Source organism: Frieseomelitta varia, unplaced genomic scaffold (assembly GCF_011392965.1).
Source record: "Frieseomelitta varia isolate USP_RPSP 00005682 unplaced genomic scaffold, Fvar_1.2 scaffold_177, whole genome shotgun sequence".
In the NCBI taxonomy this organism is placed as follows: domain Eukaryota; kingdom Metazoa; phylum Arthropoda; class Insecta; order Hymenoptera; family Apidae; genus Frieseomelitta; species Frieseomelitta varia.
Genome location: NW_025109494.1, coordinates 316,307 through 343,862, shown reverse-complemented (window position 1 = coordinate 343,862; position 27,556 = coordinate 316,307). Strand labels below are relative to the sequence as shown.

The following is a 27,556-nucleotide window of genomic DNA, read 5'->3' as shown; positions in this document are numbered from 1 at the left end:
AGCTATGGGCACGCTTGGCCGTGTCAGTGTAGATTCGTTGTGGGTATCCGGTGTTGTCAGTACAGAGTAGAAAGAGTAGGATGCGGTATCGCGCAACATTATGGTACATCTCGTGGCCGCGACTTCGTGAGAAGGTCGTCAAGGTAATGAACGTATTATCCCGTTGAGGGAAATGCAGTATATCGTATCACGCGAGTGCAGGACGGGCTAACCTAAAGAGAGGTGTTCAGTGGGTTTGGGGGAACGTGTAGTGTAAAAAGTGCGCGGGACTCGCATCACGAGCGAACACCAAGGAGTCCTGGTGTCGTGGGATATGCAAGCACACGTCAAGATGTCGTCGGGAGGACATAGCAGTCGTACTCGAGCTGTACACATTGGTTCGATTTTCCAGAAGCTTCATGGTCGCTTCGCTGATCCCATGACACTGCCGAAACTTTCGACCGACAAGCGAATGCTGGATAAGACGTGGAAGCTTATGGACAAGGTGGTCAAGTTGTGTCAACATCAAAGGATGAATCTGAAAAATTCGCCGCCGTTCATCTTAGACATTCTACCGGACACGTATCAGCGATTGAGACTGATATATAGCAAATACGAGGACAGGATGCAGGTGTTACATAGCAACGAACACTTTTGTGTATTCATCAATAATCTTATGAGAAAGTGCAAGCAAGCGATCAAGTTGTTCAAGGAAGGGAAAGAGAAGATGTTTGACGAGACATCGCATTATCGTAGGAATTTGACTAAACTCAGCCTTGTCTTTAGCCACATGCTGTCCGAGTTGAAGGCCATTTTCCCAAATGGTGTGTTTGCCGGGCATAAATTCCGTATTACGAAGGCAGACGCGGCTGAGTTTTGGAAAGAAAGCTTTGGAATCAGGTGCGTATCATTGGACGATCCTTTTCCTTTTTACTTTTTTTTTGTTGTCTTTCTTCCACCCCCCGCTTCTCTTTTCTTTTGTTGTTTCCGTTTTGTTTTGATCGTGTAAACAGGCCACCTGTCTCGTCGCGTGTGCTTTCCACTTTGACGTGCGTAAAAACGAATAATAAACGCGCGCTCTGTGACTCGCACGTGCGCACACCTAACCTAAAAACGGCCTTGCGTTTCATTGATATTGACATTAGTTTCATGTGCCGAAAATTGAGACGTGTCTGGACTGGTTTGCACCTGACGCCATTCGACGGATATATATTTCGCCGTCACCGGAAGTGTTCTTTTTCATATGCGAACTCGTGCAGAGGGAAGAGCTATGTTCTCGCATGACCTCGAATCGTGAAAATCACTTTACTTCGACAATAATTTCGACTATGTTGCGTGTGTTGCAAGCATTTTTTCTTTTTTTTTTTCTTTTTGTTAACATTACAAATAATTAGGCGTAGACGAAATTTTTTTAAAAGAATGACATCGATGTTGGTAAAGTATACAGATTAGAAAGAGCGTTATCGTATTATTTTCTTTTTGACTATACAAGATGATCGAGGAAAGATGATTCTTCGTACTTGACGCTTCCGATCTGAGATATCGGGCTGTTTAAACAATGAAACGATAAACGCGATTGATTTACGTTCAGTCGAGCAACAGTCACATCGCTCTGTCGGCACACGAAACCGGTTACTTCCGGTACGATCAAAATTTCATCTATATTCTGTTGTAGACTGTCGAACCGTGTAAATTGTCAGAACGAACCGCGTTATCGAGTCATTGTCAACAATCACAGCTCATTGACAATGATCGAAGCTGTTTTGCGACACGTGAATGAAAAGAAAAGGGAAGTGATCTACAACGATTCGATATCTGTAGATATGTAATCGTGATGAAAGATAAACGAGGGAGAGAAAGAGAGACGGAGAGAAATGCGTATAAAGGTGGGAAGAGTCGGTGGAACGGGGCGGATCGATTGGTTAGATCCGTTTCCTGGTTACTATTCTTGGGGGCCGGTGGTTTAGTATCGTTTTACAAAACTGATACACCTACTTTTACTGGAATACGTCATGACACAGTATCGGGAAGCGCGTGCCGTGCGCTCTGGGCTACGTGCCGCGTAGCGATTTATCAGCCGGTATAAATAAACGAGCAGCAGTTCGAGCCAATTCATGAATGACTGACTTGCTATACGGTGTCGCGAGAGATCGTCACGATCGTCAGGACACAAGACAGACGAACGAATATAGCCTCTTTTGTCACACACGCTCTGTAACTGCTCGTTGCCATGGATTTGGCACACATTACACATCCCTGCAATTATCTCGTTTCTTTTATCATTTGTAGAAATTCAACTTTCCCGGCGGGATGTTTGAAATGACGTTTGCATATTATTTATTGGAACTATCAGTATAGAAGTTTTGTAAATAATTATACAATTTTATCATTTTAACGCTATAACAATCGACTCCGTCAATATGATTAATTTCGTTTTTTTTTTTTTTTTTTTACAAGCGCTTAAAGTGCTAAAAATGTGGGTATTCTTGTTAAAATTAATGTTAATTTCTGTTTGGACAGAAACATAATTATACAAATCTATTTATTTTTTAATTGTCATTTAACCCGGGTCTACCCACGTGGGGGTCTAGTGCCAGGATGTACCTGCACTAGACCCCTAGGTGGGCAATCCCGGGTTAAATACGATTGTCCTAGTGGTAATTGTTGTTTTCATTTATTTGTTTATATTTAAGATTCTTGTGAACCAACCAAAATCAAATATAAATGTGATATCCGCCGTAAAACAGTTGAATGCAATTACTTTTCGTTTTCTATTCACTGGTACACGTGTATACCAATACATGTGGCACATTGCGTATAAATTTTTAAATTGTAATTTATCTTCCTCGAAGTTGTAATGATGATTTCCCTATATAATTTATTTATTAATCGACAGTAGCAGACTGCGCGCCATTGTTTTACTTCATTGCGAAATTAGAAAACACGCGGCTGAAAATAGAACGAAAATTTCCGAGAAGCGATAAAATATTAATACTTTACGTGATGCGGATTCTGTTAAATTAAACATCGTGTCAGTGGAAACAAAAAAAAGAGAGATTCTAGCCGTGGGTAGTACCTCTTCCGTTTCTCTCTCTTTCTCGGTTAATTTCTCGAAATTCACTTCCGTCATCCGTCTCCCTTTTCCCCTCCGCTTCCGTTCGTAGACGAAGCCTACGCGTTTTTTTTTTCCCCCCAAGGAGACTAAACAGGAGCTTTTAAAAAGCTTTTATCGGGGAAGCGAGTCTTGTTTTGAACGTAGGATGCGGGCGATTGCAGTATGATTAACATGCGGCGAGCCGACTCGATTACGCTGATGCGCGAACTTTCAGTTTCCGGTCAAATGATCCGCGGACATCCGGCGGCCCCTGTGTGTGTTACGGCTCTTTACGCTGTTACGTTCTCTGCCTCTTTAATCGAGCAAAGCCCACGGTTATTCCTGCGCATTTAATTCGGCGCCGATAAGATAAAACGTAAATCGTAATTTATCGCAGACCGGAACCAATATTTATCGTTATTACGACTGCACGAGATACCTTAGAAAATTATCCGTATCTCTCGGTATTTTTCATCGATCTTCTCCACGCTGGTAACATGGACGTCACGTTCGAAGAAAGCAATTAACTTAGGAAATCGAACGGACCTTTGCAAATGTCACTGCTCGACGTAACGCACGGAACAAATTGAATTTCTCGTGAGAAATAGATACGCATCACGATACGTTGAACAATACATTACGAAATGATACGAAATGATATTTCTCGAAGAAATTTCACTTTGTTCTACGTACTGTCCTTTTAATTTCAAATGCAGCATTTTCCTTTATTGGGAACGTCGGTAATGCATTCGAACGAGTTGAAATCCACGTTTTCGCGCACGAACGTGTACGCCCCGCTCGTTAATGGGTGTTTTTAATGACGAGCGTCACCGGAAATAGTGGCAAGGGGTGAGCTTTTATCGAAAAGGCGACCGAAGTCATCTATCCGTGACACAGAGAGGAGGAGACGGGACGATAGTAGTGGATTCGTTGTACCGGCCTGTAATCTATAGCTGCGAAGGATTGTACTTTGTTCTGGCGCTCGAGCTGGGGGGCTGGAATCTTCTCTTCTGTTCTTCCACTGCTATATATTGTACATATGTACACGTATAACGATATCCGGATGTGGGTTGGGAAAGCCATATGAGAAAAAAGCGGTGAGGCAGAATGGAATTCAACGAGGTTGAACATTCCGGTTTCTTCGTCTCCTACGATTATTTCATTAACGTGTCTCCGGTCCCCCCCCCCCCCCCCCTGTTCGAAAATAATTGAGAGACGTGAGAATCTCTCTGTCATCTCCTCGAGGGGCGCAAAGTGGCCCATATTCACGGTGATTTTCATGTGCGTTGCATTTTACGCGATGTCGCGGTGTGTCAAAGGTTTTCGTAGAGTCGTGAATCATCGGCTTTTATACGGCATTCGGCCTAAAACTAAAGGCACGAAGAAAAGAAATGAACTACGGCTTCGATTCGACTCCGACAACGATCAATATATTTGGAATTCCGTCGGTAAGAATCTCGTCTGTTTATTCGTAAGAGATATCGGGTATCAGGTGTACAGCGGATCTGGTGTCTTGGAAAAGAGGGCGTCGACGCGAACGCAATATGTCACGTTTGCGGGTTTCGATCGACTTTGCATCGCGGTGCGGTATTTCTAATCCTCTCCGGGGAAGAGATCGCTTCCGCCACTTCCTCTCGAGGAGACCTCAATTTAACGGAACAAAAGAAAACACCGTCGAAAACAATCCCGAAGAATGAAAAGCGCTTCTTTTATGACCGATGTAGTGCAAATATCTTTGCGGGGGTAGCTTTACGACGTGACCTTTCCATTCAACCTCTTCACGTGGAAAGATAAACTTGGAGGAGTTACACGATATAATGTAGTCGTTAAATAAAATACATTTCCTGTTTCCTCGTCTTGTAGCGGTAGTGTAGACTGTAAAGTAAAGTCGGCGATGAAACGAAACGAGATCGGGGGGAGAAAGACGAGAGGAAGAAAGGTGAGCTGACTGAAATTTTAATTCAACGGACAGAACGCGTTAGCCTCGTTCCTCGTTCGAGGAAGCCACGTGAACGACGGTGTATTGGAAACGCGTAGGTCGGGGGAAACTGTCGAAAAACATTAGCCACGTTTGACGTGTGCCGTAAGTGAGAAAAATGAAGATGTATGGAGAGGCAAAGGCGTGCTCGTATCCCGGAGGATACTATATTAATTCCGGTCGGTAGGGGTTGGAACCGCGTTGATAGAGACGGACCGATGCGTATCAGCTATCCGTGTCTGAAGAGTTACGAGCAAAGAGGCCGTACCCTCCTCTCCTTTCGTAGTCGGCCAGTTAAGCTCGCATCCGGACGTGAGCCGAAGCGGAAGGAAGGGGACGTGACGTCGCGATTAAAGCGAATTAAGCGGAGCGAACTGTACAAATCGGCGTGGCCGCGTCCACCGACCGGGATCCTATTCTTTGCTTACGAATTCCATTCTGTTTCACCACAACAGAATACACAACCGAGTCTTCGCTTGCCTTTTATTAGACGCTCGGGGATATCATTGTCGGATTCGTCAAAATTTATATTTACTATTAGCAAATGACTGAGCTGGGATTGAATGACAATTGAATAATTATTAGATGTGTGAGTTAATTCGTGGCCTATTTTCATATAAATTTATCATTAATTTAAGGAAAAAAGAATTTTTTGGGAGATAATTTCCATCGCTTTTTAAATCTTCACTATCAGGTGACTTTTGAATACCCTCTTTAAATAAAGACGGCGGTTTTGAGTCAGAAAGCTCAATCATTATTTTCTCAATCTCTTTAAATGTTTCAAAATGCTGGAGCGATCGGAATAAAATTCATTGGACTTGAATTCAGAATAAAATTACAAGGGATTGCATTACAATTTCTTAACTTTCGAATGTTATATTTCAGGAAGAGTGTACTGCCGCATTCAGTAATTTATTTTTATTCTCTCTTCGTTTTTCAAGCAAAGTTTGCAGTCTCAAAGAGTCAGTTATCTTGCGAGCAATTACGAAATAATATCATTATACAGTCTGTAAAATAATCATCTAACGATCGTAAGAATCATTTGATCAGTTAATTCCATATCGGTCGGATATAGAAGAGTGCGTGGGCATGATTCTGTGTGCCTTTAAAGCCATTCTTGGCTTAGTACAGCAATGACTGTGTGATGCCCGATAATACGGTTAACACACAGGTATCCATCGTCAAGGGAGAATCAGCCGACGGATTCACATGAGCGTGCAAAACCTTTGAAACAAGCGAACCATCCTTGAAACGCGTTGTTCCGATCTGTTCCACTGACATTTTCCATGGGCGTATTTTCGCCGTCTGTTGCATAATTACGTTTAGCCATCGATGGCTAGAAACTTTACCTCGTGAATGTTAAAGGTCCAATTAAAAGTACTTGGTTAGAATGCAAGTATCGAACTCGGATAGAATTGCCCTTCTGAATTATTTCCATTGTACTTTGGCCTTTTATTATTTACTCCCTAAAATACACGAATATTCATCGTTTTTTTTTCTTTTTTTTTCAATGTTGAAAGAACAACGCGATACAAGTGGATTATTACGATCGTTCTCATCCAAGTCATCTAATCGTGCACTACCGGCACGATATTTTTATTTATCTTTGATAAAATCTTTTATAATAGTGTAGAATTAGAATTAGAAATCAGTCGGACGCTGTGACAATGTGAGAGATTCGTAGAGTTATTTAACGTTATAAAGTCGATTGGATTTGGAGTGGTAGTTGCCGGAAATCGGAAACGTCACGTGGAAGACGAGACGGATACGTCGGGAAAGCAGCGATCTATGAATGGAGGCGAGGCTTGGATCAGTCGGCAAGCAAGGACGACTAATTATAGCGGTAGTATCTCTCTCAGCTTCGTTTTGTACGTTAGCCACGCATCGCCGATGTATATATACGCATGTGCATACAGATATATCGCGGAACATTCAATTCCGAGATGGTACTCCTGCAATAGAGGACGTGACCCAGTTTAACGATGACGTAAAACGGCTCAGGATTGAAATTCAGGAAGGACACGAGACTCCATAAATCGTTGCTCTTTCTTCTTTTACTCTCTGTTCCATTCTCTTATTCGAATTCGTCAGGTGCCCGTTTTTTCATAGCGATGAATCGTAAATGCGCTACGTGGAAAAACGAACGAGGGGGAGAGAGAAAGACAGAAAAATATTTCGCGGACCGGGTCGAGTATTCGCCTTGACCCGTTGGGGACACGATGGCCTGTAATTATGTCATCGTGTTACTCAAATCTGCTTGGGATACATTGACCTATTTTTCCGAGCAAAAACACGGTTGAATTAATTTCCCTCGACTTTCGCTGTTACGAGTTACACAAAGTCGCGTGACGGTGAATGGAATCACGTCCGATCGTGTTTGATTTTCACTATGCTAAAAAAGATGGCAGGATGGGGCTCGATTGATGGCTAAATAAAAGGCACTAATGATGCTAAAAATAGACAAGGTCAGGAACGAATGTAAATGTCGTGACGTAGTGTAAAAGCGCGCGGGACACACATTTTGCCACCATAAAAAGAAGCGAAGAAGAATACGCCGGAAGGAATTTATATGTGGGTAAAATGTAAGAATGTTTAAACAAAACGTTTGAGAAATGAAAATCCTCACTAAACTCGTAATCCTTGTAATGAGTATATAAAGTGTATATATATATTTTTCTTGTTTTGTGGATACAACCAATTTACTTGTTAATTCGATGTGTAAAACATTGATAGAAAATGCAATATTCGATAAGTAAAAATAAAAATATCTATAGAATAAAAAACTAGCTAGAAGTTTATAGTGTTGTGTAGGGATATTCTACAAGACTAGTGTGTGTGTGTAATTGAACATCGTTAACGATATCAATTAATTACAAGGAGTGACATTACTAATAAAAATATTTACTATTAGATAATAGTAGTAGAATGTTTAAAAGAATTTTTCGAGGTTGCTTCTCAAAGATTGTGGAGATGCGGTAGGACTATGGCGCTCCACCACTTTGCCCTCTTTGTCCACGATGAATTTCGTGAAGTTCCATTTTATGAAATCACCAAAAAATCCTGCTTGTTCTTTCTTCATGTATTTCCACAAAGGATGGGCATTATCTCCATTGACGTCAATTTTTTCAAACAGGTCAAATTTAACCTGAAAATGCAACAGTGCGATTAGTAAAAATCAAAAGGGTAGAATTTCCATTCTAGAGAGATTTATATACCTTTTGCCGATCGGCAAAACTGCATATTTCTTCGCTACCTCCTGGTTCCTGTCCATTAAATTGATTACAAGGAAAAGCCAAGATTCGTAAGCCTACAAACACAACGTTTCAACAATCGTTTTAGAAAATAAATCAGATACAATGTTTTTTTATTTTACCTTTAGATTCGGCGTACTCGTCGTACAATTGATTCAGCTCCTTGTAATTTGTGGCTGTTAGGCCGCATTTCGATGCTACATTTACGATCAAGCAAACATGCCCTTCATACCTGTAAATAGGTATAAAAAAAAGAAATATATATATATACATATCACACACCTTTGGATATTGATTGATATATGTACTTACTTGGATAGAGGAACTTCTTCGCCCTTTATGGATTTAGCAGTGAAATCGTAAATCGATTTTGCTTCTTTGTAATTCTCGTTCCCACTCATGGTCGCTGCCACAACTGAAATGATTTTTAATTCAGTATTGAATTCATATCTCAATGTAATGAAAATTGACAAGTGAAAATGTAATTTGCATGGTAAATAAATTCTTCAACATACTAAAAGCAAATGCGGAGGAAATAAAAATTTTTAATAAATTAACAGCGTTAGAATAAATTGGTTAGAATAAGTTATTAATTTACTACCAGGCTATTATTAACGAAAGAAATAACATCATAAAATCAAAATTGCACATTCGTGTTTCCGTTTCTGACATTTAAATGTAAAAAAAAAATAGTTTTTTTAAATTATTGAGCTTTTTATTTTATTTAATTGTGTATCGTAAAGATTAGAAAAGTATATCTTTCAATACTAACACTTGGTTAATATAATGATTACTTGCGATTTTGTGTATATCGCACTGTCATCAAGATGAGTCTTTACTATATGAATAGGTAAAATGACGTATACGTTTAGTGTAATAGTTGAGTATGTTAGTTTTCATGGTTTTTAATGCTTATTCAATTTTATTCTGATTGTAATAGTTACAATGTTCTTACGTGACATTATTACGTATTATGTGATATTACAAAAGTAATATATAAGACATAGACCGGTTTTCTTTTTTGGAATTCAATGATCAGGTTTTAAGATATATTTAGAATTCAATAAACAGAAATAACGACATTAGACGGATATATTTTATTACAAAAATGTAAACGTAACATTGTTTCATGCTATTCGGTCACACTTTTGAAGTACAAATTACGAATAAGTTTTTTAGCTTTTTGCAACAAAATTGGGGAAATAACATTAAATTCATAGTACGTGCCTGACAAATTTCTGATTTGAACAAAGCCCACCGGCAGTAGTAGTTTTAAAATATTCATTCTTCGTTATGCAATATGTAGGGGAAGGGTCGATAAAGACGCACAATTGTGTTCCTGAAATTTTTCAGTGTGAACACTATTTTATCTCGTGGCAAGTTTTAAACAAATATCGTTTCTACCGTATAACTTAGAGAAATGCAAGATAATCGTTAGTTTTACTTATGATAATATCAGAAAAGTCAAGAATACCTTGATCTGCGATAGATTAGTGCTTTAATATTGTCAAGTACATTTATACTAGGTTATAAGGTTAGGTCCATATTAGATTTAATACATACTAATCGCGATGTTAATTTCAAAATAATGTATAAAACAGAGTAAGATAAAGCAATTTAAAAGAACACTTCTAAAATAATAGCGTAAAATGTTGAATTTATTGTGTACAGCAAGTTCAAATCGATTGCCATCTGTCGTCCACTACGTAAACCTTACGGTATTGCGTGAGATTTTATGTCTAATCATTGCTTTAATTTCATACTGTTTTACGCGATATAATGAAAGTTTTTGTGAAATAATGATTGTACTTGAGAATTCAGTGCACGCCAAAAGAATTAAATGAATCTTACCAATAATGTGCAAATATAAAATGTTGCGAGAGGAAAACCAGAAATACAACTGCACTGTAGGAGCTCTGTCTTTACACTGACTTGTCGGTTACGAATTTATGGAGTTTATCTACTCGCATACAAACGCAATGTACACCTGTATGATGATACATTTGGTATTTTCTTGCAAGAAAATACGTCTCCGAAAATATATAAGTTTGAATTCATTTATCACTTAGATATAGCGTTCTAAGTTATAATAACTGTGTATAATGTGGGTAACATAATATTGATTAGCTTTTAGGTTATGATCGTATTACTGGAGCAAAATTACTAACGACTTTTATATTTTTTTTTGCAGTACGCTGGTTCCGTGGAAAGTTTTTAAAGATAAGTTAAATGAAGTTCATCCAATTAGTTCTGGATTACAGGCTATGGCATTAAAGTCAACGATAGATCTCACGTGCAATGATTATATTTCTAACTTTGAGTTCGATGTATTTACAAGGTGAGGTTATACACATAGAAAGCAATTGTTTTATCTAATTATGATGTAAATTACAATAAATTTATCATTGTAGGTTATTTCAACCATGGTCTACACTTCTCCGTAACTGGAAAATTCTGGCTGTGACACATCCTGGATATGTAGCTTTTCTTACTTATGATGAAGTGAAAGCACGTTTACAAAAGTATTGTAGTACTAGACCAGGAAGTTATGTATTCAGACTAAGTTGTACAAGGTTAGGACAATGGGCTATTGGTTATGTTACATCAGATGGTGATATCCTTCAAACAATACCTCACAACAAAAGTCTGTGCCAAGCATTGCTAGATGGATATAGGGAAGGATTGTAAGCACACCCTTTTTTGTCTATCAAAAAATATTAACGTAAAATTTATAATTAAACTTTATAATTTGTTTTTAGCTACTTATATCCTGATGGTCGTACTGCAAATCCAGATTTAACATGGGCAGTTCAACCCACTCCTGAAGAACATATAAAAGTTACAGCGGAACAGTATGAGTTATATTGTGAAATGGGTAGCACATTCCAATTATGTAAAATTTGTGCAGAAAATGACAAAGATGTAAGGATAGAACCTTGTGGACATCTCCTCTGCACTCCATGTCTCACAGCTTGGCAGGTATTAATTAATTAACTTAGTCTTATATTCTTGAATTATTTAGAAGAAAAGTCCATAAGAATACGATTCATAGGATTCTGAGGGACAAGGTTGTCCATTTTGTCGAGCTGAGATTAAAGGGACTGAACAAATAGTAATCGATCCATTCGATCCACGAAGAACACATCGGCCAGGCACACAATCAGCATCTGCTAGTAACGCGTCGACCCCTACACGGGATCTTGACCCGGACACCGAGGTATCCGACTAGGAGTAGCATCTACCCTCATTAAATGTGCTCTATGTATAACAATTTTTCAGCAACACACTATATTTTTAAAGAATGCTTCATGCATTTCACGTGAGATCTTGACTTTGTACGATTGTCATGTCATTTCATGTCATTTACAGAATTATCATCAAAGTTATCTCTTGTGAGGTACACAAGTTTAAATATAATGACAAACTTATTAAAGTTAATACATATTTTGAAAAGTAAATAATGTAAAAAGGGACCAACTTTTTTGTCTCTATATGAGCTTCGTGCGAGTCGTATTTTCTCTTTTTTTTTCATTTTTTTCATTTTTCTTTGTATTATTTGTACATAAAATGATTCGCAGAATAATTTTGAGAAAATTTAGATTTTCGAGCGATTGATACGGATATTTTTTACAGTTCATGTATTTATTTAAACTAACATGTGTTTTTAAATTACTTGTTTGTATGTGTCACGATTTACCAAAAAAAAAATCTTCCGGTTTATGGAGACCCTAAGGTAGGTTGCTTTTTTGCATTACAAAATCGAGGGCTTGTACGAGTTATCGTTCTTGTTTCATTACTACAACAGCGTTTGCACTCAGTCCCATTATTTGTACAGTTTAACATACACATCATTATGTTGTACTTGCCGTGCAACGATTTATTGAGTTAAAAAATAATGAAACTTACATTTTACTTGCAACAAACAGATAATGTTTAGAAATAACATTGTAGTCAATGCCCATATCAAGGATCACATTTGTACAATAGAGTAAAGATTTTGCTCGCGACTAATCAAGGAACCAATCATATTTTAAATGCATGTTCCAATGTATAGCTGGCAGCGTCTTTATGGTGTATGCATACTATATTTGGAGTTAGAATGCTTCATCTCTACATACGATTGCATTATTTATTACATAAGAGTTTCGTAATATCAATATTTTGTCAACAGAGTATTAATCCGTTCAATTTGCGTTATATCCGCACAATTAGGAAATCTTTTGTTGTAAATGAAAATTGTTTAACAAGACCTTGATTCGATGCTCTTCGCTTCACGTTTTGTTTGAAATGAATTTAAATCCTTTGCATTAGTTGGTTTTTTATTAATGTGTATATCAAATTATAAGAATGACATGGTAAAAGTATAGAACAGAAAGAAATAGTGATTGCTAGTACTAAGAAATAAGAAGCAGATACAATATAAAACAAAATGATCTTCCAACGAAAATAACGTTGTTTACATCGAGCAATAGAAATACTATGTAGCTCATGAATGAACAATCGTTCATTCGTTGTATTTTACTAGAATTAATTATGTACCTGTTGGCGATAGAAACATGTAATAACATGCGACATCTTTACCAGGGAAAAGATGTTATTATTTTTCTTTATACTTTAAAATATTTATTATTTATTCCATTCACGCATAAAACGAACTTTAAGGAGTTATGTTATACTAGTGATTGTATGGTAGCACTTCATGTCGAATTTTGATGCTGTGGTATATACGTTGTTATCTTCTCTTCTGTTTTTTTTTTCAATACCTTAATGCTATAAATCCTGTATGCATTGATGCATGTAAGAGCAATTAAAAGGTCGAATTCATCTTTGAAAACAAAACTATTTTTTTAAGATGTGAATTCGTAGTTAATGGTCTAAGAAAGAGAAGTAATAATTTTTTAAGCATATAGTATCCTTATGTGTACGAATTTATGAATAGTAGACAAAGATCTACTATATGTTGCACTGAAAAGTTGAAAAATTAAAAGATAGATTTTTCTACTGCGTTTACGTGTACCCATTAGCGTAATTTTGTACAATAACTAGTGCTGCTAATTGATCAGTCATTTAGATCCATTCATGCTGTGTACATCCAGCAATGAAAGAGGTCTAAAATAAATAATTCATAAACATTACAAATTGTAGCGTACGTTTCTTCCTATTCATTATAAGAGTAGAGATCTGAAAAACATATTGTTTTCCTTTTGTTTTCTTTTTTTTTCTTTTTTTTTTTAATAAAATTGTATTATCATTACATTGAATTACTTTTGCATATTTTATACATGCATCCCTTTTGCTGGATTCTAATTTTTACGCCTATTGAATCAGTGTTCCAGCAACAGGGAACTACTGAAAGTGAACAAAAGTGTTATATCGTTATATCGTTCGCATGATCGTTTATCTTTATTTCATAATGTTATCTACTGGGTCCATTGCTCTGCCCGCTGCATGATCGGAAAACTAATCGATAATGTACATAACTGAAGGAAATGTATTTTGACTCGTTTAACGCAGGTAAGTGAACAAATGCATTATGATCCCCTGCTTTACAGCTTTGTAATTATGCTCGTTCTCAATTGTGATGTTCTTCTGCATACAGGGTTTTTTTTTTTTTGCTACATTCTTTTTACTTATATTAATTTATACAATTCCTTTATTCGACAAAATTTTAAAAAGATTTTAAACTACAGAATTTGATTATTCATTAACAAATTTATCATTATCTAAAATCAGAATTAGAGCAGAAAATAATTTTTACACAAATTAGTATGCATCTTCTTGCGCTGGACAATGAATATTATCAAGTTAAAACAATTTTGTTGCTGTTAATCGATGCCACAGGTATTAATTCATGCTTCTCTTTTATTTTCGTTTTAGGAAATTATGGATTTATGTAATGGACACTGTGGGCTTATGTGTTACGACTCGGATGAAGAAGAAGACTCCAGTCCAACAAATTCGCCAGTTTCGATACGGAGAATTGTGCCAAGTCCACCGCTACCTCCTCGACGACCTTCTCCATCTCCTACGCCAAACAGTCACTCAAGAAATGGTCGTCACTTAACTGTTCCAAAAGAGAATGCTCCACCACCGCCTTCGTCGACAGCCAACACGGCATTCAATTCTAATACCGATAATCAACAGAATAACAACAGTAAGCAGTAAAGAACAAACTAATCCAGAGAAAAGGAACTTGTTTTGACCGCTTGATTACTTGTTCCTGTTCTCTCTATAAAAATTAAGTCATTCTATTAAAACAATGTATGCTTTATTTTACCAGTAAACTCCGAGGCAGGTTACGATATGTTACATCGTGCCTCTTCACCGTCTCCAATGCCACCGATACCCCCCGCGCCGTTTACAATTGTCAGAGGTCACGTTCGTCGATCACAACCAAACCATTTAAGCACAACGCAACCGCCGTCTCTACCTGAGAAATCTAGCCGCGTCAGTGGTGGATCTTCATCGACGACCAGCCAGATCGCGTCCAGCAATAACGTACCACCGGTTCCGCCACCGTTGTCGGTGCCACGGCCTCCAAAGGCAACCAGCAAAGAACACAACAGACAGGACCATCATTACGAGAACACGATCGTGATACCTGGTACAAGACAACACGTCGTGAGGAACATTAATCTGGAAGCGAATACAGCTCGATTGTCCGCCCTGATGAGAGGTAAGGACGATCCCACCGGTTCTTCTAAGCCAGAATTCGCGGCATACGAGAACGTGAACGTCGAACACATTTCCAAGCTGACGGCTCTCGGATTCGCACAAGACGCCGTGATTAGAGCCCTCGGTATTACTAGGAACGATCTTGAAATGGCTTGTGACATACTACACGAATTTGCTACGAAATCGTCTTGACCAGGTATGCATAAAATGCAAACCTAAAAAAAAAAAGAAAAAGAAAAAACAACAGATTATCGTGATTATTCACATTTTAATGGACACTGCCTCATAATTTTATTGAACGATAATGTTCTTCTTCAAAAGAAAAAGAAAAAAAAAAGAGAAGAATGAATAACAAATTAATAAATTTGATACGGTAGAGAAAAAAAAGTAGTAATTCATCTTTTAGCAGAGACTAACAGATTTAGTCACGATTCCTTATTTTTTGTGTTTCAGATTAAATACCAAGGAATCATAACTGACTCTACTTGCCGCAATGTAAAGTACATTATACGTAGAAATGTGTAGAACACTTGCTCTCGCTGATTACTGGGGAAAATTGTTTTACACTCCCAAGCTCAGGCATTTGGTAATTCGAGCAATACCGAAAGCTAACAGAGATTCCCTGTCCAGCTAGTCGGCAATATTCTCGACCGTTTTTTGCACGCATCATGTGTTGATGTTTTTCCAATCTCGTCACCCGACTGGACGATTTTCGTAGAAGATACCATGGAATGCCAATGTATTTCTTTTCCTTATATGTATTCACATATACACACAAATCGATACAAATAGAAGAAGACTGCTTAAAATTGCGAAAAGATGCGATAAATGTTACAAATGTAAGTAAAAGTTTTGAACTTTGCAAGGATAATTCGCGGCTGCTGAGTACAAATTCCTTCGTTTTCCGCGATCGATGCAAGCGAAAAACATTGCTATTACATATTCCCCTAAGTAGCTCTCCATCTTTCGTATAAATACATTTTTCAACCTACTCAAGGATTTATATATAAATTTTTAAAAAGAGCATGCAAATACACGATTGTACAGTGGCCAAATTTATTAATAAGCTAATTTAAATGATTCTCCCTTTTTTATCCACGTATATATACCTCTTTCTCGTTGCTTATTCCTTGAGGAAAAGGAATATTCAGATCAAATTTTTACAACATATTTAAAATAATACCTCATATATAATATATACTATACGCGAAAGTTATAATCGTTTTAAATCGACGCAGAATATCTTTGAATATTTTTCATGTGCTCCATAGGATTGATAATTAATTGTATGAAATGTTCTGTCGATCGCATGTAGTGATTAGCATTATTTATCAAATGTGATACTTATGTTTTAATAATTTTCGACTGCACTGAATAGAGACCCATCGATGCATGAGATGTGAAACTTGTTAATTGATATTTAATTACGTTTAGAAAAAAAAAAGTGAAGAAAGAGAATCGAATACTAGATAAGGCGGTTTACTTCAAAACAAATTTTCAGTAGTTCTGATTTGTATGTTCTACGGAAGTTCAAAAATACTCGTAATTGTAAAATCTCTTCTTGTAAGATAATTTGACGTTAACGACGATTTTTCATAATTCTATGACTTCTTTTTGTCGTATCTATTCATATCATCTTAACGATTGTAAAAAAAGGCTTAAAAACGTATAACAGACGTATAAATAATTTTTTTTTCCATGTAATAAGTGCGTTATCACGTACAATAAAGAAAACGTTATATGCTTCAATATCATGAACAAATTGCATTGGAATCGATTCTACCTCGCGATCACACCAAAGAAATATCGTTATTCTGTAATTAAATAAAGTACATTATCAAATACCACCTGTAAAAGGAACAATTCGTTAGATTGTATATCTTGCAATTATAATGTTTAAAAAAAAAGCAATTAAAAGCAATTAAAGAGACGTTTAAAAGTAAGACGAGAATTACAGTTCTTGCGAGTAAGTAAAATGCGAGACTGTGAATAGCGTTAAATAAAATAACGTTTCGTATATAAATACAAAAACGGTCGTTCAAATAAATAAGATTTATCGGTTGAACATACAAAACGATTATTTTTAATAAGAATAGATATTTATTTACTGTATTAATAATTGTAATAAAATAATCATTAAATTCCGATTATCACAGTTTGAAAAAAAGAGCTATTAGTTACAAAACTTCATCGTCTCAATAACTCAATAAATTCAACTATTCTATTTTTCTACATTGTATACTAGTTTGATTGGTATATATATTTTAAAGACCGTTCTCCCCCCAAAAAAAAACAAATCGGTATTATCTTTGTCGCGCATTAGCATGTAAGACGAACCGTTTAGTGCAATACCTAGAGGATAGAGGGTAGATATTTTTCTTGATTATTCGTTGTAAAAATTATTTTACATATTTCTCCAAATAAAATGATATGTCGTTTATAAGACTGATGGATACTTCACCTGACACGATAAACATCTCACGATACAGAAGACAATTCTATTTGCATTTTTCTGTATCTTTCTGCTTCTTCTTTACTGACTGAAGGAATTAATTCACGCGCGGCTTTTAGAAAATCTTCCAATTCTACAGCAACACGTTCGTCCAATTTAATTTCATTGGAATTATCGTGATAATTATTTAAAACCCTGCGCGCAGCGTTCAACCATGCATTAGAACAGATAGAATATAAGTCAGCACCAGTTGTGTGCTCGGGTAACTGACAGATTAACTGCTCTAACTCTTTTCCATTTTCGCAGAATGTGAATTTACGAGTCAGTGCCTTTAACACACTAAGCTGTGAATCACGATCGGAATGAATTCCTACGTATAGTAGCTTATCAAATCGGCCAGGTCTAAGAAGAGCTGGATCTATCAAATCCGGCCTGTTTGTAGCTCCTATAATGAATATACTATTGGAGCTATCAAGACCATCCATTTCAGCGAGTAATTGAGATACCACACGATCCATCACACCCCCGCTATCACCACTTCGACCACGATTGGGTGCTAATGAATCCAATTCGTCAAAAAATATTATACATGGTGCTGCTGCTCTTGCCCGTTCGAACACTACGATATATTGCGATTTTTATTTCTCAGATATATGTTTAATATGTATCTTTATTACTTTACCTTGTCTAACATTTTTCTCGCTTTGGCCGACATACATATTTAATACTTCGGGACCTTTAACTGATAAAAAGTGAAGCTGATATTCTGTTGCTACGGCCTTAGCGAGAAGCGTCTTTCCGGTCCCTGGTGGTCCATACAAAAGAAGACCAGACTGTCCAAACCCTAGAGCATTCATCAAAGGTAACTGAATTCGACGCATTATTTCGTGTTTTAAATTCATTAAGCCACCTATGTCTTCCCAATAAACTTTTGGTACACGCGGTGCACCTTTACAATCTGTATATACCGATTGCATGTATTCTGCAAACGAAATTATACAAATTAAATTGATACAGTGTAAGTAATAATTACTTTCACAGCATTACAATTTTACCATAAGCTTTATCAAAGTCTTCTTGTGAAAGTGTTAGCGATTTTAAATTCTTAGCATTATCTTTGCACCGAAATTTTACGGCATTTAATATCAGCGTTGATAAATCTGAATATCTAAAGTCCGAACATATACTAGAAATTTTTGATAAATTAACTTGATGGTCAAGATTTCGTTTCATGAGCAACCATGAAATTAAATTTGTTCTTTCGTTCTGATCTAAATGTTCCACGTGGATCGATTCAATGAAAATTCTGTTTAGTTCAGCTGGTATATCAGATTCATTTGTTGTAGCTACTATAATAATAGGAAGTTTCAAACGTTTATTATACAATGAATTTATTTGGTTTGAAAAGCTTGATATTATTCTTTCATCTTTTTGGCCTTCAGAATTTTTTCCAAATACCTGCAAACATTGTCTCAAAATATTTGTAAATAAATGAATAAAAACATCTTCAAAATACCTCTATATTATTTAAACATAATATGCATGGCACCGATTGTTTAGCATTATGCAGTACAATACGTAGTTTAGCCTCTGTTTGTGCTGATGTTAAAGCTTGAACTTCAGCAAAGTCTGTATTAAGAAAGTTTAAACCCATTCTCTCAGCTAAAATTTGCGCTAATTTACGTTTATTCGAACCCTGTGGTCCCTTAATAAGAAATATAGGCTTTATTGGTAACTGAATATCTGCTAAAAGAATACAGCATTAAACATATCATTTATACTCTTTAGATATAATTAGGTATTTAAGCATTAATCACCTTGTTTAATAAATGGCAAAATGCAACATTCTAAATGTTCCAGAGGTGCTGCTAAACTTGGTGGATATGAATTTACATATTTCTCTTTGATTTCATTGTAAACAAAATGTTTTTGAGGTAAATAACTATGTACATCTGATTCTTGAACAAGAGTAGTTTCTGCATATAAAATATAACTACCATCATTTGTATAATCTCCGTTGTCATTGATAATAGAGTTGACTTTAAAATATATTACAGACATTGAAGAATTTGTATGCAAATATGTTTGATCTAGTATATGTTCCTTTATGTTAATGCCAAATAAATCATTTTTCCTTAAAAATCTAGGTTCTGAAAAATAATTTTCTAATAGAATATTTATTAAATTATCTGTGCTCTCATATTGATTAGAAATCATAGAAATTTTGGCTTTTCTAGCAAAGCTAACAGTATCATCTTTTGCTGGCACTGAAAAGAATTAAAAAAAAAATTATTTCTATCAAACTTTTATTGTTAGTTGTTCATTAAATTATTCTTTTCTCGTTTGTACTCACGTAAAAAGCATTTATTGGTAGTGCAATGCAATGCATTTTCTATATTATATTTCATAGTATCTGATATAAATATTTCATTTTCATCAGAATTGTTCAAAGGTACAACTAAAACTTTGTATTTTTTCACAGATACTATGGAACATATGTAAAACCAAGTTGGTTTAGTAATTTCAAAATATTTTATGTTCGTCAATAAACAAGAATTACAGTCTATATAATAATTTCTCTTATCATGAAATTGTTTTATTAAATTTTTTAGAGTGGTATCAGACAAAATAATCCAGTTAAATTTTGCATTAATTAATGTTTTCAATCGAAGAAGCGCGTACTGCGCAAAAATGTAAAAGAGCATGTAATTGTAGTTATATTTCATTAATAATTTTGTTAAGTCTCGTAAGAAATTTATATAAAAATACGAAGATTTCATGTTGAATTTGTCTCGGTTAAATTCGAAAGTTAGAGTCGCAGTCAGAGCTGAAAAGTAAACGAACGATTGATTTTTATTAGGATGAAACGGGAACCGAAGTTATTTTATAATAGCATTTGCGGTATAACTACATAATAAATTTTATAATGTATTCAATGCATAAATATATGTACTTTAAACAATCTGTTGAATTAATAAGTAACAAACTTTTAGCGAAACTTTTGTGATAATTTTTGAAATGAATCTTCGTAACGATCGTAGAGAAAAAAAAAGAAAAAAAAAATTGGCGTACCAATTTTGGACCAATCTGCCAAGTTACTATAGAAGCAGTGACAAAGTAGAGGTTCGAAGATCATGCGAGATCCCTCTGTAACAGCTGTCCTATTGGCAATTTTCAATAGGGATCCGCGTGAAAACTATATTAAGCACGGTAAATCTCTGGCCGCAACGTATTCTCGGTTCTTTCGCGTAGCAGGTCCAATTAAAATTCGTGATTAGCGGAACGTAACTCTTGCATCATTTAAAACACAGCATAGCAGAAGACAGTGAAAAACCGTTGGTGGCTGTAGCCGTTAAGTGAAAAACTAACCTAACCTAGACTGATAGCGTCCTTATTGGAATTATCAAGACTAGATTTATTCAAATTTGAATCACGATTCGAGGAATATTATGCAAAATTTTAGTACGTGTGAAAGGTTAAGTGTTCTCTAGGGAAAACGTCGTTTGCATTTCGCTCTATTGTTTCGTATAGCGGACGATTGTTTGCATTACGTTCGACTGAATACACCTTGAAGTGCTTGCGAATTTCACCCCTTGTTGAATTTTTCTTTATGTTTTCACGTGCAATAATGATGAACAATCAGTAACGTGTCACATTGTGACATATTAAATAACAAGCTTCTTAAAATTTCCATTATTCCCATTTTTGGAACACAATTTAATGTGTCATTAGTAGAGACATTTAAAAAGTGATCTGCCAGCTTTTTATTATTTCAATATTTTTTTGTTTTTAGAATATAAGGTGATTTAATTAAGAAAGTATAGAATTAAGAATGGATCCTGCTACAGTCATAGCTCTTTGTAAAGAAAATATTCAACCGTTGCGTTATGGACGAAATGCTACACAGTTAGGAACTGCGTTAAGAGCACAGGAAGATACAGATGCTCAACAAATACTTTTACAAGAAAAACAGTGAGTCGAACAGCAGTTAATAGTTTTCTTTTGCAATGGTTGAAGTCTTAGTTCATGTAATGAAGTTTTTCTAAACTTATAAGTTATTTTTTTCGTCATGTTATTTTTTTCTTTTTTAGGATGTATGAAGATGCAATAAAACATTACGAAGGAGATGATCCTTTAGAAAGTTGGTATGAATATATACTTTGGATGGAACAAAGTTATCCGAAAAGTGGACATGAGTCACATATTGGAAAACTTCTGCAACAATGTTTAGCTATATTTGAAAAAGAAACAAAATATCACCAAGATCGTAGATACATACGTTTGTGGATTAATTATGTAAGATATTTAAAATGTATCTTTTATATGTGAAAACAAATATCTCTGTTATAAAATAAGCATTTGTTTGCTTATATACAGATAAGCATGCAAAAGAATCCATTAGAATTGTATCAACTTTTACACAACAATGGAATTGGGACTATGGTCGCAGATATGTATAGAGCATGGGCTTTCGAATTAGAACAGATAGAAGATTATAAACGTGCCGATGAAGTTTATCTAATGGGATTATCTGCATTGGCAGAACCACAAGAGGAACTGGATTATGCTCACAAGTATTAATCACAAAACAAGGAATACTAACGCAATAATTAATGTAATAACATGCACTTCATCTATTGTAGGAACTTTCAGCTCGCTGTTGCACGTAAAACATTGGGACGTACAGATGATCATAATGAAATGTCACTACTTGAACAACGACAGGCTTTTAGTTCTTTAAGAGCAATAAAAGCTGGGAAAAGAGTTGGTAGTGTGCGTACTGGACATCGAGTACGCGAATATTTTCCTGGTACAGTTCCACAAATTTCATCGACAATGCACCATACTCGGCCAAATTCCAGGATACAGATATATCAGGTACACAGATCATTTTCAAAGTACGATAATACAGAAATATATTGAGATTTTTTTATAGGATGATATGCCAGGTGAAATAAAAAATTCAAGCATATTAGATCATGTACCAGTAGAAGATACCATACATAAAGAAAATACAATTAAACCTGGCCCATGGAATAGCGCAAGTAAACGATGTCCTTTAATAACATCTACTACAAAATCAGCTTTCAAAGGTGCAATTTTATTCATAGCAAAATAATATTACTTATAGATAAAATTGTTTTTTTTTATGCACTTTACTGTTATTGAATTTTAGTTCACGAGGATCAACCAGAAGATTTTAATACAAACAATTTAAGATTATTTTCAAATCATATATATTTTTTCGATGGCAGCAAATACCCAGAACATTTAACTGTGCCTGTATTTGTGCCAGATCCTCCAAATCCAAATATTATATTAAGGCCACATTATCCCAAAGAATTAGTTTATGCTAATAATATGGATCAAAGTATGGAGGAAATAAGAGCCCAACTGTATTCACAAAGGTAATTTATTTTTATCAATAATTATTTTATTAATAATAATAATAAAAATAATTCGAATAATCGTGAGTAGTGTTTTAAATTATAGGGCACAAACTATAAATAAAAAGCATGATATGCCGGCTATAAGAGAGACTGACCATCAAATTCAGCATAAAAGTTTCGAAACTGAACATCAAAGACACGATATATCTTACAGAGAAGAATTACAAAGACAGAGGCGAGAGTTACAAAGACAACAAGAGTTAACAGAGAGACAAAGAAAAATCGAACAGCAACGTAGACAAGCAGAACAACTTGAATTGGACAGACAAAGACTTCAAGCTGAACAGCAAGAGCTTCAAAGACAACAATACGAAGCTGAAAACCAAGCTTTAGAAACTCAAAGACGTAAGGCAGAACAACATGAACTGGAACGATTAGAAGCAGAAAGAATCGAAGCCGAAAGAATCGAAGCAGAGAGATTGGAAGCACAGAGAATGGAAGCCGAATTAAATTCACAACGAAAATTACAATCCAGTTTTATGCATCAGCATCATACATCATCGTTAAATGCTGAACCTGAAGAACATTTATTGGGACAAAGTATTACGGTTAATACGAAAGAAGCAATGTCAGTTGTACAAGACATGTGGCGCTCCCCTGATACTGTACCTACAACGCCTAATTTTCGTACCCCCATGACACCTAGAATTTCAGATGCCAAGACTAAATTATCTTTTGACATACATATGGATAGTTCAATGACACAGCATGCAATGTCAAACAGTAAACATCATTCGGGTTATAGTATACAAGTTTATAATGATCAAGAGAATCACCAAAATTATTCTGTTCATCAAAATTATTCTAATCAAGAACATCAAAGCTCTTATAATAACCACGGATTGCATAACACGTACCAATATCAAATGCAGGTATAGTATCAGTTATGCGTGAAGAACACTTCACATGTAAAAAATTTTTGTACTAATTCTTGAAATAATTGATTACAGCAACAAATGCATGAGCAACAAGTACAACAACCTCATTCTCGGCCGCATCATTCACAACATCATCAATTAATACAAGCACATCAACAGACTCATGTAATTTCTCATCATCATTCACTTCAGCATGTTTCTCATTTGCAATCTCACAGTCAGATTCAACAGCAACATCAACATCAACATCATCATCATCAACATCAACATCAACACCAACACCATCAACATCAACATCAGCAACATCAACCGTCGCATAATCAACATCTTCATCATCAGCCACACCAACAGCCGCATCAACATATACAACATATTCAGCAAGTTTATGGCAATATGATGCCCAATGACATTGCTTATCAGCAGTATCCTTCTCAGCTAGAATCTACGTTATTGCAACAAAATGTAGAATCTCAGAAACAACTTCATTATCCTCCATATAACGATCCAGACAGTAAACCGTACAGAATGCCACCTGAATTACCGTATATAAAATCTCCGGGGATGAATCGTAGAGACATTAAATATCTTGAAAGTGCCGAAGATAAAGAAAATGCTATTGTCGTTGATTATAATGGACCAATGGAAGAAAATATGACATCGAAAGCAGCTGACGAAAATAATTTGTATATTGATGAAAGTCTTGGTATTACCCCATTGACAGGAAATAATGATACTTGTTATACAGAAGCATTTAATACACAATTATTGAGTTCTACACCTATGACTAATCAATTTAGACAACCTTACAAAATAGTAGAAGGAACTTCACAATATCCAAATCAGTGTGCTGCACCTCAATCTCAACCGTATGTGATTTTTTTTATATCAAATAATTAATTAATTAATGTAACAGCATATATTTACTTTACATTTCATTTGTAGTTCCTCAGAGGCACCTAATGGAGAAACTGAAGACAAACTGAGTGTCATACTAGAATCTACTAGAGAATATATTTCAAGTAGTTCTGGCAGCAGCACCCATACAAGAAACACTGCATTAGGCTTTACATTAACAAAGGAAGATCTGGTTCCTATAAAAGAACAAAGTACGAGTAGAGGTATTTTAATTAAATAAATTAAAATTTTCTTATTTTTTGTGACATTATTTGTATATGAAAGAAGACTTTTTATCTAACAAGGTGGAGAAGATGAAACAAAAGACATTACTCTTTCTGCAAACCAACCTTATGAACAAAAACTTCAAGCCCAAATTCAAGCTGTGCACGCTCAGAGTCCACGTACGGTGCAACGTAACGTGGATCAAATTACTTCTGAAATTAAGAAGAATTGTGATCTACGAAAATCAATTAATTTTAAGTTTAACGAAATAGAACAAAAAGAAAAAGTTGATACAATGGAATGTGAAGAGCACTACGAACCGATGGAAGAAGCAGAAGAAGAAAGTTTCCAGTTACCTTCAGAAAATATAAATCCTTTCGATAGAAATCTAATAGCTGGACTTTTAAAGAAAATTAAATTTCCCCAGCCACGTCATGCAGAGGGATATATGAGATTAAATATTAACTTAAATAAGCTTGTGCCTTCTACTATAATTACGCTTGGTCAGTGTATTTCGATGTAGAAACATATCTTTGTAGATGCAAATATTTTTTTGTTGCTTCAATATTTATTATTTTTGTTCATTTCACGTGTCTAGGTACTGAAGCATACGATTTGGGAAAGTGCCTTGGAAAGGGAACGTACGGTACAGTATTCAAAGCAGTGAATCTGCAAACAGGTGAAATAGTTGCCCTGAAAACTCAAAAGCCTGCCTGGGTTTGGGAGTATTATATCACTAGGGAAATAAAAAGTCGTCTTACCAATCCACATATGGTAAAGTGTTTATTTATTGAATTCATATAAGTATCAATTCTAATAAATAATAAACAATTTTTTTTCTAGTTGCGTGGGTTTATGGATGTTTCCATGGCATATGTCGCGAATAACAGTAGTGTTCTAGTTTCAGAGTATTCCAGATTTGGAACATTATTAGCAGTAACAAATCAAATAAAAATTACTACGGGTAAACCGTTGTTAGAGCACTTGGCTATATTTTTCACGATTGAAATATTGCAAATTGTGGAATACTTACATAAATGTCAAATAATCCACGGAGACATTAAACCAGACAATTTTCTTTTAATGCGTTTGTATGTATATTCATCATATATTTATACTTTGTAGATCAAATCTATAATATTGTATTTATGAATATAATAATTTTAGACCAACGGAAGACGTGAGGCCAACGATACAATTAATAGATTTTGGATGTAGTATAGATATGAGTCTTTTACCAGAAAAGACAACATTTACTCAGGTCATAAAGACAGAAGATTTTACATGTATTGAAATGCAAACTGGAAAACCATGGACGTATCAAACTGATTTGTATTGTTTAGCTGCGACAAGTCATTGTTTATTATTTGGCAATTATATGAGAGTCACAAATGTTGGTGGTCGTTGGTTTATTACTTCGAAAATACCAAGGTATTTATTTTAAAAGAAGTATTCCCTGGTTATAAAATATTAGAGAAACTCTGAATCATTAAAAATTTGTTGAAAAAATACAGGTATGCTAAGAGAGCTGCTTGGGAACAATTCTTTACAGAATTATTAAACATTGAATCGTGTGATAAAATGCCGGATTTATCGAAGTTGCGCAATATGATGGAAGAAACATTAGCGCAAATGACGGATGCCCAACAGAAATTTAGAAACTTTGTCAACATTTTAAACAAACGATAACACTTACTAAATATATTGTATCAAATGTTATGTCCCAATGTGTGCACATATTTAGTAAAGAACCAACATTTATTAAGAAAAATTAATGTTACTATGCTATTTATTATCGAAGTTAATACTATGGTGATATATGTAATACACAGTTAAAAATACATAAAATGCACTTTATGGCCTGCTTCGTGGAGGCTTTAATGAACTATATTGCTTGCACATAATCAATTATATTAAAATACTTCATTCAATGACAAGGAGAAAGAAAACTTTCCAATCTGATGATATTACAGACATTTTATGCTCCACAAGTTATAAAAATGTCTTTCAAGATACCTCGTGACACAGTACCTGGATGTTAGCGTCTGTCACGTAAATTGTGAAGGCAGATTTGTATAATAAAGTTGAGTAAAAATGAAACTTCGAGAAAAACAAATATGTAAAGAAAAATAAATATTTATAATACAATGCGCGTGAGATGAATGCGGGTTGTTCACCTACAATGTTTTATAATTACAAGCAGAAAAAATTTGTGTACTGACTAACATATTATCAAGTACACCATGCAAGCTTGCATACTTTATTTAGATAATATGTATATGTAGTGTTTATATAATATATATGAGATGAAATAAACTTTTGTTCTCTATAGATATCAAATCTTCTTAGACGCACACACTTAGACGCATTTTAGTGTAATTATGTTTAAGAAATTAAATTGCTCTCATATATTTTGTAAGAAAAGAAAAAAACAATAATGTAATGATAAAAACAGAAATGTTTCAATGATTGACCTTGATACTAATATTTTGTTTTGTTTTAGATATTCTTTGATGATGTTTGGTAACAAAATATGCAAGCTCATAGAATACGAAGATTTAACATAATATGTAAGCAACTTTATATAAAAATTATATTAATATACGGTTTTCTAGTTTGTTTTATATTTTTCAGTTTAAATGTGCAGGCTTATTTGCCAATATCCACTAAACAGGCCTTT

The 27,556-nt window shown here is 35.1% G+C and overlaps 4 protein-coding genes and 1 long non-coding RNA gene across 17 annotated transcripts; 2 read left to right on the top strand and 3 right to left on the bottom strand.

Moving 5' to 3' along the window:
* The first annotated feature begins 9 nt into the window (after positions 1–9).
* LOC122538764 (E3 ubiquitin-protein ligase CBL-B) lies at positions 10–17,257 on the top strand. 2 transcript variants are annotated; one of them, XM_043673114.1, is made up of 8 exons: positions 10–879; positions 10,494–10,640; positions 10,714–10,986; positions 11,062–11,281; positions 11,355–11,519; positions 14,180–14,456; positions 14,583–14,978; positions 15,431–17,257. In XM_043673114.1, exons 1-8 carry the CDS (start codon positions 314–316, stop codon positions 15,433–15,435), a joined length of 2,049 nt encoding a protein of 682 aa, XP_043529049.1. In that variant the 5' UTR covers positions 10–313; the 3' UTR covers positions 15,436–17,257. The 2 variants fall into 2 exon arrangements, with proteins under 2 accessions (XP_043529049.1, XP_043529048.1); XM_043673113.1 differs by having other exon boundaries at positions 14,583–15,173.
* LOC122538770 (probable phospholipid hydroperoxide glutathione peroxidase) lies at positions 7,723–10,309 on the bottom strand. 2 transcript variants are annotated; one of them, XM_043673124.1, is made up of 6 exons: positions 10,154–10,287; positions 9,530–9,641; positions 8,615–8,717; positions 8,425–8,534; positions 8,267–8,358; positions 7,723–8,196 (listed from the first exon to the last, which is right to left on the bottom strand). In XM_043673124.1, exons 2-6 carry the CDS (start codon positions 9,585–9,587, stop codon positions 7,981–7,983), a joined length of 579 nt encoding a protein of 192 aa, XP_043529059.1. In that variant the 5' UTR covers positions 9,588–9,641; positions 10,154–10,287; the 3' UTR covers positions 7,723–7,980. The 2 variants fall into 2 exon arrangements, with proteins under 2 accessions (XP_043529059.1, XP_043529060.1); XM_043673125.1 differs by lacking the exon at positions 9,530–9,641 and having other exon boundaries at positions 10,154–10,309.
* LOC122538777 lies at positions 12,940–14,901 on the bottom strand. Its single transcript, XR_006308922.1, has 3 exons — positions 14,805–14,901; positions 14,580–14,732; positions 12,940–14,426 (listed from the first exon to the last, which is right to left on the bottom strand). It is a non-coding gene; the product is annotated as an uncharacterized LOC122538777 (long non-coding RNA).
* Positions 15,097–20,639, bottom strand: LOC122538762 (peroxisome assembly factor 2). Of its 6 annotated transcripts, none has more exons than XM_043673109.1 (8): positions 20,502–20,639; positions 19,783–20,256; positions 19,247–19,696; positions 18,946–19,172; positions 18,485–18,887; positions 18,112–18,411; positions 17,439–18,048; positions 15,097–15,192 (listed from the first exon to the last, which is right to left on the bottom strand). In XM_043673109.1, exons 1-7 carry the CDS (start codon positions 20,563–20,565, stop codon positions 17,456–17,458), a joined length of 2,511 nt encoding a protein of 836 aa, XP_043529044.1. In that variant the 5' UTR covers positions 20,566–20,639; the 3' UTR covers positions 15,097–15,192; positions 17,439–17,455. The 6 variants fall into 6 exon arrangements, with proteins under 6 accessions (XP_043529044.1, XP_043529043.1, XP_043529045.1 ...); XM_043673108.1 differs by lacking the exon at positions 15,097–15,192 and adding an exon at positions 17,058–17,329; XM_043673110.1 differs by lacking the exon at positions 15,097–15,192 and having other exon boundaries at positions 17,364–18,048; positions 19,247–19,330; positions 19,427–19,696.
* LOC122538761 lies at positions 20,554–27,212 on the top strand. Of its 6 annotated transcripts, XM_043673106.1 has the most exons (16): positions 20,749–20,891; positions 21,223–21,401; positions 21,521–21,725; positions 21,807–22,003; positions 22,073–22,307; positions 22,366–22,522; positions 22,606–22,837; positions 22,908–23,751; positions 23,830–24,004; positions 24,047–24,623; positions 24,700–24,875; positions 24,957–25,379; positions 25,475–25,650; positions 25,720–25,967; positions 26,044–26,307; positions 26,391–27,212. In XM_043673106.1, the coding sequence occupies exons 2-16, from the start codon at positions 21,262–21,264 to the stop codon at positions 26,563–26,565; spliced, it is 4,224 nt and encodes a 1,407-aa protein (XP_043529041.1). In that variant the 5' UTR covers positions 20,749–20,891; positions 21,223–21,261; the 3' UTR covers positions 26,566–27,212. The 6 variants fall into 6 exon arrangements, with proteins under 6 accessions (XP_043529038.1, XP_043529041.1, XP_043529040.1 ...); XM_043673103.1 differs by lacking the exon at positions 20,749–20,891 and adding an exon at positions 20,554–20,639 and having other exon boundaries at positions 23,830–24,623; XM_043673105.1 differs by having other exon boundaries at positions 22,923–23,751; positions 23,830–24,623.
* The last annotated feature ends 344 nt before the right edge of the window (positions 27,213–27,556 follow it).